The sequence below is a fragment of the Misgurnus anguillicaudatus genome, chromosome 21 (assembly GCF_027580225.2).
Source record: "Misgurnus anguillicaudatus chromosome 21, ASM2758022v2, whole genome shotgun sequence".
Taxonomy (NCBI): domain Eukaryota; kingdom Metazoa; phylum Chordata; class Actinopteri; order Cypriniformes; family Cobitidae; genus Misgurnus; species Misgurnus anguillicaudatus.
Genome location: NC_073357.2, coordinates 22,105,699 through 22,121,089, shown reverse-complemented (window position 1 = coordinate 22,121,089; position 15,391 = coordinate 22,105,699). Strand labels below are relative to the sequence as shown.

The 15,391-nt window shown below is 37.4% G+C and overlaps 2 protein-coding genes across 7 annotated transcripts in view; both read left to right on the top strand.

Moving 5' to 3' along the window:
* The first annotated feature begins 1,305 nt into the window (after nt 1-1,305).
* Nucleotides 1,306-4,161, top strand: msantd1 (Myb/SANT-like DNA-binding domain containing 1). 3 transcript variants are annotated; one of them, XM_073859833.1, is made up of 3 exons: nt 1,306-1,938; nt 2,510-2,778; nt 2,861-4,161. In XM_073859833.1, the coding sequence occupies exons 1-3, from the start codon at nt 1,681-1,683 to the stop codon at nt 3,153-3,155; spliced, it is 822 nt and encodes a 273-aa protein (XP_073715934.1). In that variant the 5' UTR covers nt 1,306-1,680; the 3' UTR covers nt 3,156-4,161. The 3 variants fall into 3 exon arrangements, with proteins under 3 accessions (XP_073715934.1, XP_055052895.2, XP_055052904.2); XM_055196920.2 differs by having other exon boundaries at nt 1,335-1,940; nt 2,506-2,778; XM_055196929.2 differs by having other exon boundaries at nt 1,341-1,934; nt 2,506-2,778.
* Nucleotides 4,162-4,407: 246 nt separating this feature from the next.
* rgs12a (regulator of G protein signaling 12a) overlaps nt 4,408-15,391 on the top strand; it is a 45,208-nt gene continuing 34,224 nt past the window's right edge. Inside the window, exons 1-3 of one of the 4 annotated variants that reach the window (XM_055196377.2) lie at nt 4,408-4,763; nt 6,110-7,986; nt 11,250-11,351. In XM_055196377.2, the coding sequence (XP_055052352.2) occupies nt 6,202-7,986; nt 11,250-11,351 (1,887 nt within the window). In that variant the 5' untranslated portion in view covers nt 4,408-4,763; nt 6,110-6,201. The remainder of the gene's footprint in view (nt 4,764-6,109; nt 7,987-11,249; nt 11,352-15,391) is intronic. The other 3 variants (XM_055196359.2, XM_055196368.2, XM_055196350.2) reach the window with 3 other exon arrangements.

Genomic DNA, 15,391 nt, shown 5'->3' with positions numbered 1-15,391 from the left:
TATTTTTCATTAACACCCACACCCAACATGTGGAACTTTTTGCATAGCTTATCACTAATATCTAGAGTGGTGTTTCCCAATCCCGGTCCTCGAGTACCCCCCTTCCAGAAAGTTTTAGATGTCTCCTAATTTAAAACACCTGATTCAACTGATCAGTCTCCTTTCAGAATGGATAACATGTCTCCCTAACAAGTTGTTGAGTAAAATCAGGTTTGTTAGATAAGGAGACATCTATAACTTTCTGGAAGAGGGTACTCGAGGACCAGGATTGGGAAACAATGATCTAGAGTCACTAAATATTCAGCAGGGGGCGCTGTTTGGCTACAATAAAGTCCCATGGCCTACAGTAGGGGTACCTAGAACAACTGGGGGCAACATGGTGACTTTTTATAAAAAACATGAATTTATCATAAATTCTGTTTAATTAAAGCTTGAAAAATAAGACTACTAACCAACACCAAATTGTATAATTTACTGTTTTTATTCAGATTTTAAGTTTTGGAATGTTTTGTGTCATAAATTTTCTTTGGGGAAAGGGACACGAAGGGATACACTGTACACAGGAGGCCGCACGCCGAAAAAAATTGAGATAGTATCACAACAATGTAAACTCTCAAGGATTGTTTGCATGTGATTTATCTCTTTAGTGAGTTTTATTTATAGTTTATAGTTTACTGGGGCAATACGATACTGACATGCAACTAGAGAAGCTCACATGATCATGAATCCGACTGCTACCCAAATGTCACAAAAACCTAACTAATTGAAGTTTAATGTTAAGGTTTGGGTCGTAACAATCTGGCCACGGTATGTCCGGACAGATGGGCCGAAGGACATAATGCGGTTTACAGTGAGTTAGCCATTAAGGCACACAACCAGCTTGTGTTATCTTGCTAATCCGTTAAATTACCCTGCCCCCCAAGCACAACCCCCCAATGTCCTCCAAGTCCCCATATCGAGTAAAATCTATCCTTTAAAAAATGAGGGTTGGTTCGTAGAGGACAGTAGTAAAAAGCGACTTACTAGGGTAAAGTATAACAGGGTTATTACACTTATCTTATGCAGCAACAAGCATCTAAAAACATTGAACACATTTCCGACAACCTTTTACAGCCTGATTGCTTTTTTACCTGATATCAAAACCACATTATTTTTGTATCAATATATAAGTGGCTTTAAAAGCCTTTTGTTGTATAAATGCACTTTCATTGAAACATCAGTCCAGTCCATTTCTATTAAAAGCTTTTAAGCTCATAAATGTTCAGACCAAGCGGCCAGGGGTGAAATCCGTTACCTTGGCAACAGCACACTCAGTTCCCAGAGGTGTTGTATTTCACATGCAGATTTCCCCCCTGTCCGACCCACTTTGTAGGCTTTCAGCTAAAAGCTTTTTGCTACAGAGTGGCACAGACAAAAGAGTAAAGGGGGAGGGGTTTGGCTTGTAGAGGAGGGTCTTAGCGGGCTGTTGCCAGGGTAACTTGACATCATGGTGACGAACTTCCCTCTTTAAAAGCTTTTAAAGCCATTCCTCCAGCCCTCCAGGTTCCATTTTGAGGCCTCTTAACCAAGCAATGGGGGAAGGGGAGCAGAGGCCTCTCTCTCACACACACAAGCACATGCTTTAAGCAACTAGCTTAAATCCTATATCTGAACGGATTTATACATGATTTGTTTTATAAAATGGCCTCTGAAGACTGTTTTAGTTACACTGTGCCCGGCTCAAGCGAGAAGCACAGGAGGGCTCGTAACTGGACGGATTCGGAGATGAAAGCCCTTGTGTACATTTGGGAAGAGTATGTGACCGAGCTCAAGAAGGCTAAACGCAATGCAAAGATCTACGAGACGATGGCTAAGCAACTTTACGAATTAACTGGAGAACAGCGACACAGAGAGGAAATCAAGATGAAGATCACCAACATGACTTTTCAATTCAGGCAAGTGTATGTACATTATTTAACTACCTATCTTCCTGTTTGTATCAAGTCACTTTTGAAGAATTATACTTTAAAATAACCTAAATCACATCAGCAGTTTCTGGACAGGGTTTAGGTTTTTTTAATACAGGGTTTAAGCAAGGAATTATTTTGAGTTATTTTAGATTTAAATAGTGTTATATATATATATAGTGATATTTTAAGATGTTATTGCAAGCTGTTTGTAGTCTGGGACTATGCTTAAGCCCTGTCCTAAGTGTCTACCTTTTGGTAAACATAACTACAAAACACTGAGAAAATGACATGTTTGAGCAAGATTTATCAGAATTGTGAAAGACAGTAACTGTATATATGGACTACTGAACTATGGTTATACATTAAAACCATTCTAAATGGGTAAAGGTTAACCAGGAGCCTAGAACATCTATGTTAAGAAGCAGCCTAGTGAGTGCAGATTTGTTTACCAATAAATTCCACCATTTCTGATCTGTTTTTTAAGCCAATGCAATATTACAAGAAATACTTTGTTCAGTACTAGAAATCCTTTAAAAGCATCTTGTCATTGTAACAGGAAGCTGAAGTATACTGCAAATGGTGGTACACCTGATTGGCCATACTACAAATCTATTGAGCGGATCTTGTCAAAGGTACCAGACCATTCACATATGAGCCCACCAAACCTCCCGACGTCTGGCCCCTCAACCTCCCAACTTGATTCTTCTGTGCCCCAGTCAGCTCCACCAAGTGGGTTTCTACCCGAGTACACGGGTTCCTCGGACGAAAAAGACATCAACAAGGAAGATGATGGTCTAACAGAAAACTCTGAAAGTTCTTTTGAGACCAGGTAACACATTTGATCAAATTCCAATCACAGATTTTAGTATCATATATCTTGGAGCAGTAACATCATGGTTTACCATTTGCAGGTCACAGCCACGAAAGAGACGGAGACTGACGCACACTTCGCTGCGACGAAAGAAGCTGCAAGTCCTGGATGCAATGCTGAAGGAACAACGCAGGATAAGCCATGCAGTAGAGGACGCATGTCACGAAGTTCGCCGTGTTATGCATCAGCAGAACTTCCTGCAGGTGCAGAGCCTTCAGCTTCAAGAACGAATGATGAATCTTTTGGAAAAGATGATTCCTGCTGTTACACAGCCTACCCAATCTTGCCCCAACCTACCAGCCTCAAAGGGTTTAGGAACACCCACACTTGAGTGATAGAACTAAAGATCACGGATAAGGACTTTTTGTCTTTTGCAGAGGACGTGTTACTATCCAAATATCAAAGCTTTCATTCATTAACTAGATTAGTTTGACCCACATTGAAATTTGGGTAACACTACAATAAGGTTCTATTCATTTACATTAAAGTATTAATTAACATGAGATAACAATCTGCAATATTGTTTGTTTGTTTATGTTTGGAAATACTGTTTGATTTGTTAAAATGTAGTAGTGAAATTAACCTCAAGTAAGATTAATAAATAAAAATATGTTATTGTTAAAGTATTGTTCATTGTTAGTTAATGTTACCTAATGTTGCTTACTTTGTTAACAAATAGAAGCTTATTGTAAAGTGTTACCAAAATAGATCTGACAATATAAGAAATGTATGCCCATCCATCCATATATCATGTGATGTGATTTATAAACCAGAAGTTAGAAGGATATCTTACATGACAGCTGTAAATTGTCGTAATGTTTTGTTTATTAAGAACAATTTGATTGATGCAATGTATTTGTTGTTGCCTATGTAGTTGCCTAGTATCTGATCTCCAGTTTAAAAGACACATGTAATGTAATATCAAGTCATCTTAAAAAATTCAGATCTTTTTGCCATCATATTACCAAACTTAGTGAATGTAAAACACCAGAAGGACAGTTCAACTGAAACAGGATAATACCAAGTGCTTTTGATAATGACACGGCACAGTTCCCAAAACTGGATTAAACTGACAAGGATTTGAAATGTTACAGTTAAGTACACTTTCGTAACATGTTAATAAATGTTACAAAATGCATGTTTTGGTATTTGCTTATATTGCTATATTTTCCCAAAAGTGCTCGTAACCTGACTGGCACCCGAATATAACGTTTAATGCGTCACATGCTCTTTAATTCTTCTTAAATGAGGAGATAAGATACGTAATCCTCCCTGCTGTGCGTGTGACTATTTATAGCTTCTTAACAGTAAGTTAATATCAATAAATAAACGATCAACAAATCCCGTTTGCGTAACGTTATTCTTTGATGAACTGACCTGTCAAACGTTCAAAAGGCCCCCGTGATAGGAAGAAAAGGCGTTCAATGACCGGGGTGTGGTTTCTCATGAATATCAACTGGCATTTTTTAAACAATGCACTGCAGGTGTAACCTACGGTAAACAGGCTATCTTTAATGGCTGGTTATACTGCCTGTTATCAATCGCTGACATCACAGTTTGTGATTTAAAATGTAAACGTTAAGCAATATATATAAATAAACAACATATAACGCACCTACATACATGTATATTCCTAGTATAGTCGTGTGCGTATTCGCGTAGTAGCAGCACTAGCGTAAACTGTGAAAATGAATATACTGAATGAACTATGGTTTCTCCAACCGCCAATGATAACGTCGTATTTTTTAAATATTGGACATGATTGACAAGCCGGTTAGCCAATCAGAGGCTTGATATCAGTTTGCAAACGTTACGGTGCCATAGTGACAAGAGAATGACGCTTTGTATTCGCAACAATAGTGAATGGAAGTGGTTTAAGACCGCCGCGAGAAGTGAAGTCCGAAATACAGTAAAGAAAACTTTGGAATGAATAAAAGTTACAGGTAAGCGCCCGTGCCTGCTTTTGTTATTCTCAAAAAAAAGACGTGTTAATGGAAAGCGACGCTTTTGGTGCTAGTTTGTTTACTCTTATCACTATTTTAAAAAAACAGCTGTTTGGTAGTGTTTGGTGACGTGAAACACAACGAAACACTATTTGAAACATACCTAGCACTTTTAGATAGTACAAAGTAACATGAAACTATGTTTCTATTATTATTGGACTATTCTCGCTTTAATCATACACTTTAATAACACTGCAGTGATTAAAACACGCACATGCCGTAATGTCATAGCAGTTTTATAAATATTAATAATAGTACAAACGTTAACTGCTTAAAACAGCACACATATCGTAAAGCACAGTTCTGTCGTGCGATGAATCACAAATAAATATGTAATACTTTACTTTACAATAAGGTTGCATTTTTTAACAGTTAGTTAATAGATTAGTTAACAACAAACAATACATCTACAGCATTTATTAATCCTAACTCATGTTAATTTCGGCATTTACTAATATATTTATAAAATCGAGTGTAACTTTTAACATTAGTTAAAACACTAACATGAATAACTGTATTGACATTAAGTAACATTAAAATGCGGTTCATTGTTTGTTCATGTTAATAAATTGATTTACTATTAATGCAACCTTATTGTAAAGTGTTACCAAAAAATGTTTAAAGAATAGTATATTTAAAAGTCATTCATTTTAACGTCATAATAATTATAAAGTAATTGTATAAATACAAAATGTTGTTTTCAATGGTATTTCAAAGTGTATTATACAATTCAAAATGAATATTTTGAAATGATAAGTTTTACATTACTTAAGATTAACTTACTAGCACCATTATGTTAAAATTGTCTCCGAGTAGATCACCTTAAAGGAATAGTTCGCCCAAAAATGAAAATTCTGTCATCATTTACCCATCCTCATGTTGCTACAAACCCGCACAAATTTCGCTGTTTTGATGAACACAAGGAGGATATTTTGAGAAATGTTTGTATTCACTTTTATAGTAGGACAAAATAATACTATGGAAGTGAATGGGGTCCACGAACGGTTTGGTTAAAAACATTTCTCGGGGTGTCTTCCTTTGTGTTCATCGGAGCGGCGGGGTTTGTGCAGGTTTGTTTCAGCGTAGGGCTGGGTGAATGATGACAGGGTTTTCATTTTTGGGTGAACTATCCCTTTAACAATATCTCCTGTGTGTTTTATATGCTCCTTTGAGTCTGTTGGTGTATTTTCCTATTAGGTTTGTTTGCCCTCTATATTTCATGTAATCAAATAACAGATGTCTCATGTTTGAACTTAAGTCACTCTGCCCTGTTCTTTCCTTAACAGTACATTAAGATGACTGCACATAATTTGTGCTGGGTCTGAACAGGAAAACTGCACCTGTTTCTTGTACTGGTGTTGTGAATTTCAGCTACAAGATGAGAGTTTTGAGATTAGATGATTCTGCGATGAGACAATTGGAACGTCCTTCCAGCCCAGCAGTCCGCAGGGTTGAGATGGAGCGCGGCAAAGCTGGCTACGGATTCACCATAGCCGGCCAAGCACCTTGCGTCCTGCGTGGAATAATAAAAGGCAGTCCGGCATACAGCGTCGGACTACGTCCTGATGACCGCATCCTGCGAGTGAATGATACGGATGTTTCTGAGGAATCACATGACGTTGTGGCAAAGCTGATTGGCACATCATCACGATCACTCTGTTTGCTGGTAACATCAGGTGACTTGCAGACTACAGGCTCTTGCTCCACTGTCAAGGAGCACGTTTCTCAAAGTAACGGTAAATTGCCATGGCTCAGTCCTGGAAAAAACTCTTTCTCTGAAGATCCTAGTGCTATAAATATGAGGGAGCCGATGCTTCAGTCAGTTGGAAGTTTTGACACAGTCTTTGAGATCTCAGATCACGGCACCATGACCACACAACAAGAGCGGCACAAAAAACAACGCCCCGTGTCCGAACCAGATATGTCCTATTGGGTACAGCAATCCAGGCCCAGAGGCCACCCTATTAGTCTTCTACAGATGGAGACATCTCGAGTTACCAGTGAGGACTCTGTGTTCTCCGACCTCCAAAGTCAGAATGATTTTGTGTCAGACTCCAACCTCCTGAATGTAGCAATGGTTGTGGGATACATCAACTCTATGGAACTGGAGTTAGTGATGTCACAATCTGAGGAGAAGGCTTTGCAAGCAATCCGTGAATGTATCAGCCAGATTGGAATTAAACAGAAGACCCATTCCCTGGTCATGATGAAAATCAAATGCAACTGTGTACAGCTTTGTGATGAGAAAGATGCTGTTCTTGCATCTTACCCTGCGGAGAGCCTGGCACTTTGCGTCGTTTGTACGGAAGACAGCAGGTTTTTCGGTCTTGTCTCTATTGATTCGACAAAAAATGGGGATGATGTAACAAAGACGGGCAGCTTGAAAACATCGTGTCATGTCTTTTTTGTAGATCCAGAGCTTTATGACCACAAGGAGCACCAAAGCATCGTGGGACACTTTGGAATTCCGTGCACTCCAGATCCAGACACTAAAGGCTGTTTGGAGTTTCCTCAGACTCCCCACTCTATTTCACAATTTGTGTCTGTCCTTTATTCTGACATTGGAGACTATATTGAAAAACTGAGACTTAAACTCGACAGCGAGAATCCAGATGAAGGACAGCAAAATATGCGCAACAGCGGCAGCGACAGTGGAATTGGAAATGCATCACCAGATGATCACGAGAGCATCATTGCCCAGTGGAGCTTCACATGTCCAAACATTCCAAACCCACCACCAGATTATTCCCAGCACAGGAATACCGAACTTCTCAAACCTGAGCTCAGGTGCCTCCTGTCAGAACCACTAACAGTTACTGCTCAACCTGTGACTCAAGTAGGTGCCTCTGCTGGGGCAGATGCTTCAGCTTTTACCTCTTTTCCTCTGTGTAAGCACAGAAGCAGTCAACACCGACCTTCTGGCTTAAAGGCCCGCTGGCAGAAATCTCGTCCCAATAGCACCGAGTGCTTGGTGGAGAGAGACAGTGACGAATCCAGATCTAAAAGTAGCCTCCTTCCACCTGCCATGGAACAAATTCCAACTCTCAGATACAAACCACTAGAAGATCTCAAACACCCTCAGAAAATGAACTTCACCCCACAGCTTGAGTTCACATGCAGGCTCCCCAGCAATGTGTCCAAACAAAAGGAAGTGGAAAATAAGGTAAGAAAGATTATCTGTAATAACTTGATCTCTGATTTTTAGGTGTTGTTATATTTCATGAAGTTTAAAACGTTGCTTCATCCTCACTAAAATAAGTAGATTTTGACATTTTTCCGACAACACACATCTCTGCTACAAATGAACATTTAAAGTTTGTGTGGGGGACCTACCATTCTCATACAATAACACAGAAAGTGACAAAAGTGAAAATGTTACAATGTACCCCATATGTGGGGTTAATTGTAACAGTCAAAGGGGTTGTTAGAAACACAAGTAATTTAATATTTTTCTATCTATATACAGTTATGTTCAAAATAATAGCATTGTACTAATAAAAGTGAATAAAGTGCAAAAAATTCCATATTTCAAATGTACTGAAAACATTGCACATTCAATTACAAATCAAATCATTAACATAATTTACAAGTCTGTCCTGTTCTTTTAAAGGGAAGAAAAAAAAAGAATATTAAGCTGTTAAAAAAATAGCAGTGTCAACATTTTTCTCTGTAGACACTTAAAACTAAAGACATTTCTTAAGATTTAACTTCACTTTAAACTATTGAATCTGTGTCAAATCAAGTCAACCAACTTCTGGCACCTAGAAACGGGTATTTCAACCCAGGATCCACAGTTCCTGTCAATTTTTAGGGTTTGCATCAGAAAAATGTCACCCCACAAGTTTTCAATGGATCAGGGGATTGAGCTGGCCACTCCATAACCTCAATCCTTTTTGTCTGGAACCAAGATTTTGCCATCTTGCTTGTGTGTTTGGGGTTGTTGTCTTGTTGAAACACCCATTTTAGGGGGCATTTCCTCTTCAGCAAATAGCAACATAATCTCTTCATGTATTTTGATGTATTTAAACTGATCCATGTTCCCTTGTATAAGATACATGAATAGGCCCAACATGGTAGTATGAAAAACATCCCGATACCATGATTTTTGCACCACCATGTCTTTACAGTGTACTGTGCCTGTCGCCTGAGGTTCTGTCGAAAACCACTTGACCCGAAAAGAACAATTTTACTCTCATCAGGCCACAAAATTTTACGCCATTTTTCTTTGGGACAGTTAATGTGTTGATGTTGATGGTGCTCATGCCTTTTTTTCAACAATGGTGCTTTTCGGGTGCTTCTTGCAAACAACTTAGCTTCAATAAGATGTCTTCTGACTGTCACAGTATTTACAGATCATTTTAGATCATCTTTGATCTTTCTAGAGGTGATGAAAGGCTGAATCTTTTTTTGCATTCCTGACCATTCTTCAATCTGTATTAACCGTAGTTGCTTGTTTTCTTCCGTGTGCTTTGGGTTTTTGTTGCCATTTTAAAGCACTTGAGAACAAGTAGTGTGGATATCATTACAAATGGCTCTATTACACTATTACATCTGTAAGTAAATCATTTCCAATGCAAAAATATTACTAGTACTAATAATAATAATAATAGTGGTTTATCAGGTTACTGATGTTGCACTGCTATTATTTTGAACATAACTGTACTAGATGTAAATATTGTTTGTATATCTGTCTGTAATAGATAGATATCCAGTCATTTATCCATCCATGATCCTTAATCTAACCATAATTGTATTATCATCCATACCTATATTATACATATACATCATATATGCATATGGGTAGTTTTTTTTTGAGAGGGTAAAAATCACGCCTAGCCTACCATGTATATAATACCAAAGTAGGCAAGAAAATCTTAGTCATGTCTGGCCAGTAGTCAGTCTTACAGCATTTTATTGCCAGCATGCTAAATTAAAGGATTTATTACAATAAGCCATGGAACAGATGGTGTGGCAAGTATCAGGCACAGCAGATGGAGCTATTGGGTTGATTAGTGCAGTTCAATATGATTATGCTGAATAGATCAGACTTAGCTCTATTTACAATGTTGAAAGTCACCTAGCAACCATTTGTCAGCCATGTGATGAAACAGGGAAAGATTATTTCCTTCATTTGACTGATATAATTTATTGCTGGGTCATTTGTCTCTTTTTGGCATGTTTAACATGTAGATTTGATTTATAAAGCTAACATTGTAATTATTTAAATTTCTATGTATTAATTATAAGATTTTAGATAATCAGATTATGTAGAATATAGTAGGAAATAACCTCATTTAAATGCATTCAGTGTACTTAAAAGTTTTTTATGTTATGATGGTCTTTGAAGAATATATATATATATATATATATATATATTTATATATATAAAACATACTTGGAGGGTTTATTATCAAACAACAAATAAGTACGCAGTAAAAAGTATTTTGCTGTCTTAATTTTTTAATCAAACTTGCAAACAAGTCATTTCAACTTACTATTTTACATTTTGACCAGCAGTGAGTTGTTAACTTACCAAAAATAAGTAAAAATTGTTTAACTCATTTTGATGAGTTGAAGTGATGTCAAAACATTTGAAAATGTTAAAATGTATGTTAAATTGACTAATAAGTTTGATTGTACTTTTACAAGTTCGCATTAACATGTAATTGATAGGAAAGGCTCAGAGCTTGAAATTTTACCCCGAACCAAGAGTACTTCCCCCTCTTTAACTGGAATACATAAAACTAGCTGAGAGTGAGGTAATGGGGTGGAGGCGGGATGCTGCAAAAACTGTCATGGGACAAAGGTGAAGAACGGCTATTTATAGGCACCTCTTCGCGCTGATGGGTTGGATCACATGACCATGTTCCTCCCGAACTTAGTTAAAGGAACTCACCACAGTTTTTCAATATTTTACTATGTTCTTACCTCAACTTAGACTAATTAATACTTACCTATCTTTTTTCAACGCGTGCACTTTTAATCTTTGTACAGCGCCTCATGAATGTATTAGCATTTAGCCTTGCCCTATTCATTCCTATGGCTCCAAACAGGGATGAATTTAGAAGCCACCAAACACGTCCATGTTTTCCCTATTTAAAGACTGTTACATGAGTAGTTACACAAGTAAGTATGGTGGAACAAAATAATATTTTTGTTTGGAGCCATAGGATTGAATGGGGCTAGGCTAAATGATAAAACATTCAAGTAGTGCTGTACAAAGATTAAAAATGCACACCACGGGGTACCACGGTTACCACAGACATTGCTCTGGTGGTTAATTTAAGACATTTGACATGTCAGAATGTCAGTTTATCGAAAAATAATGCATTTCTCAACCAATCAGAATAAAGCATTTAACAGCCACATTGTATAAAATTGTATATCAACTGCAATCTGATCTTAGGTTAATGTTTCTCTTTTCAGGGATCTAAATTTTGGGCACTTACTAAAGGACGCTCCTCTATTCGAAGAACCGCAGCTCCCGCTAAACGGCTGAGTCTGGCTCATTCACTTAATGACCTTGAGGTAAGATTAACACATTTTTGAATTGCAATTAAAATGCATTTATTGTCTACTTATTGACTGCTGTTTATTATAGTTTCTATAAACAACTGACCTACCATATGACCTATTCATATGACCATCATATGACCTACGAAATGGAGATACAAGCCTTCTCAGTTTACTCCAAATTGTCTCATTTTATTTACTAAATCACAAGTGTGTCTGCCATTCTGCATTTTGTTTAGTCCTGATTGTCTGGCTATTTAAAATCTTTGTTTCATTTCTCTCTAAATACACAGAGCGGCCTTTGTAAGCACAACGGCTTTGTTTCAGTAAACTCATGGTACTCTGCATGTGTGTGATTGTACCATTAGTATCCTCTCTGAAATGTAAAATTGCCAGTCCACTATTGTCGATCCAAATCATATAGTATATTTGATGCCTTAAAATTATATTTTGTAGACCAATATACTGTAGTCTCATGGAATTGAACTTGCAAGTAGGTTTGAGGCTGGAAAAGGTTTGTCACCTCTCCAAGTGTGGAATCTGAGAGGAGTAGGATTTCCCTTTGGCTTTTCCTGGAACTTGAAGCAGCCTTTTTCATGGACCTAATGCCCCTCTAGTGGTCAGGCATTCTGGAAAGTGTGGTTATAAGAACATCAGTCACACTTGATGCTCACCCGAAGAGTTTTCAACAACACACGACAGAGAGAGGGAGGGTGTGTGAAATTGAGATGCTTGTTTGGTTGGAAAATGCTTGGTCTGAGCATGTTTTTTTTCTTTGCCAAATAGCATGAACGGCCATACAGCTCTGTTTAAGCTCTTTAACGCTATACTTTTGTGCTAAACTTAAAGCAAGTCTATAACTTTTTCTGGTTACAGAATAAACAAAAATCAATAAATGTGCTACTAATGGTTGCTCACAACGATGCCATAAACAAAAAATTTTAAGTTCCCCAAAGAGTTTAAAGAATAATAGAACAATTTCTTCTTTATTTTTATGGACTAAATAACTTTTTTCCAGTGCCATCAAACAAAAAGGCACATCACACTGCTTTTTACTTGACTTTTAGAAAAGAGCAGTATGCTTTTCATTTTTTGAAGAATTAATCTTTAAATAGCTGCAATAAACACCAACTCTGCAGTATTTCGGATTGATTATTTGCAAGTATGGTTAAAATTCCATAATAAAATAAAAACATAATAGAATCTTGACAGTTAAAAAACAGATGGATTGTTTTAATCCCTAATATAATAAAATTACTAATAGAATGCACATACAGTGTTTTACAATTTGGGAGTGTATGTCCTGATATCTGTAAAGGGGAAATTGCACTATGGCCAAAGACAAAATAAAGTTGCAAATTGCTTCGCACAGAATTAGCAGTTTCATGGGCAGGAGTGTTTGGAGAGAACCCACTTGTCAGCCATCACATGTACAGCTCTATAGGACTGAGCCAGGGTTTTAGATTAAACTGTAGAGTAGTTTGGCAGCCTTATGAACTCCCAGCACATAACTGCACTGAAGTTAGCTAGTAGCTGCTACTGACTGATAAAGTGTATAGTTGAATCCTGCACTGTATAGAGCTAGAATATACAGTTTTTAGTAGGCCTACTATTTTTACAACTTGTGCTTCAGAACCCTGTACTGCAACAATTTGAGAACATCATGGATTTACAATAGTCACAGATTTTTACACAACAGCACAACCTCACAGTACATATAACCCAGCCTCCACCTACCCATAATTCACTTTGAATGTTCCCATAGCTGGTACCAAGGTCATGGGTTTGAAAAACTAAAATGTATTGGGTTTTCCAGACAGATTCCTTCATATTACGGTAAATAACAGTTGCAAAAAATTACTTAAAAATAGGGCAGATTTTACTGTCAAAATGAATTCAATTATTAGTGCTCGTCTGCCTACATGAACCTATTATTAAAATATACACTGAACAAAATTATGCACGTAACACTTTTGTTTTTGCCCCCATTTTTCATTAGCTGAACTTAAAGATCTAAGACTTTATAATGTACACAAAAGGTCTTTTTCTCTAAAATATTATTTACAAATCTGTCTAAATCTGTGTTAGTAAGCACTTCTCCTTTGCTGAGATAATCCATCCACCTCAAAGGTGTGGCATATCAAATGTTGATTAGACAGCATGATAATTGCACAGGTGTGCCTTAGGCCAACCACGATAAAAGGCCACTCTAAAATGTTACACAACTCTGTACACAATTCCTGGAAGCTAAAAACATTCTAGTTCTTGCATGGCCAGTATACTCACCAGACATGTCACCCATTGAGCATGTTTGGAAAGCTCTGGAATGACGTATACGGCAGCGTGTTCTAGTTCCTGCCAATATCCAGCAATTTTGCACTGCCACTAAAGAGGAGTGGACTCACATTCCACAGGCCACAACCAATAACCTGATCAACTCTATTGTATGCAAAGGAGTTGTGTTGCACTGCGTGAAGCAAATGGTTTCGGAACCCCCGGACCCCCAATACAGTAAAACTGCACATTTTAGAGTGGCCTTTTATTGTGGCCAGCCTAAGGCACACCTGTGCAATAATCATTAGGGGTGGGACAAAAACTTTATTTTTCGATGCATCGCGATGTGGACGTGTCTGATTCTGAATCTATTCTACAAATGTAAAGAATCGATTCTTAAATGTTTACAAAATAATAATGTGACGTTATCAGAACCAAAAGGCAGAACTTAACTGGGGGAAAGGTGCTGCACACGGACAGCTTGAGAGTGCACCTATAGCTTACACGAGCAGTGGAGAAAGAAATAATCAAATGCATCTAGGACAGCCCTGTCTGACTAATTTTAAACGGCAAGAAAACAAAGAGAAAGAACACTTTGGGATGATCTTCCTCTGCCTTTTCTCTGTTCAGTAAGTGGCAGGGAGAAACAGCGCATTTAATTTACTGACTTATCTGATTGACTGTTTAGATATAAGAACATGAATATACTTCTGTAAAAATATGCACATAGTTTGTTATCCAGATGCTGGGTGCGCTGCATTAGATAAATACAGTAATAATGTCAAAATCATTGTGTGTAACGATGATGCTAGACGCTTAACGTTAGTCAGTTCATGGAAGTTACTGCCGGTTAACATATAGAATTAATATGTCACGTTTAATTACAATTTTTTTACTGGTTTTAATGTCTTACAGAAACAGAACATATGTGTATATAAGACTGACATTATTGATCACTTAGTTGCATTAAAGTACAGTATATGACAGTTTAGAGACTAGTAGCAAAAGTGCAAACTTTGAGAGCAAATGTTACGTAATGACGTCACAGATATGCTAATTAGTATGTCAAGAATTGATTCTGAATCGAATAGGGAGCCTAAGAATCGATTCTGAAACAATTCATGAGGGTTCAAGGGATTCCCACCCTTAATAATCATGCGGCCTAATCAGCATCTTAAAGAGCACCAATGGTCCGATTCATGATTTTACATTTTCTTTGGTGCGTAAGTGTGTATTAGTACATGTTAACGATATGCAAAAGGTACATACCCCAAAGTAAATGATGACATGAGTTAACGTTTCCAACGTAAATCTCTTTTCTTGGACTATAACAAACACACGGATTGTAGGCAACAGTTTACTTCCTGTGCCTGTTGATGTGGACAAGACTGACATTATCATAATTCCTCCCACCTGGACTCACAGCCTATAAGTTAACTCATGTCAGCATTGCATTGTAAGTGCATCTTTCAAACATGGTAAAGAGTATCACATTTCCAGCTAATGTCAAAGGTATTCAGGCCAATCACAATGTACAGATTAGCTGGCCAATCAGGAACACAGCGCTTTTCAGATTGTTGAGCTTTGTACAAAATCAGATCATTTGAGGAAAGCAGTATATCCAAAGCAAAAAAATTGTTATGTGGAAAATATGGTTTTTTTTAACCATAAACGACCATAAACTAACACATCGTACTATACCAAATACACAAAATAACGTTATTTTTAGCAAAGAAATAGGTGCACTTTAACTCTTTCCCCGCCAGAGTTTTTAAAAAAAG

Coding starts and splice junctions, on each gene's coding strand:
- msantd1 (XM_055196920.2), top strand. CDS start 1,681: ATGGCCTCTGAAGACTGTTTTAGTTACACTGTGCCCGGCTCAAGCGAG. Junction 1,941..2,505: donor ACTTTTCAATTCAGGCAAGT/GTATGTACATTA, acceptor TCATTGTAACAG/GAAGCTGAAGTATACTGCAA. Junction 2,779..2,860: donor GAAAGTTCTTTTGAGACCAG/GTAACACATTTG, acceptor TACCATTTGCAG/GTCACAGCCACGAAAGAGAC.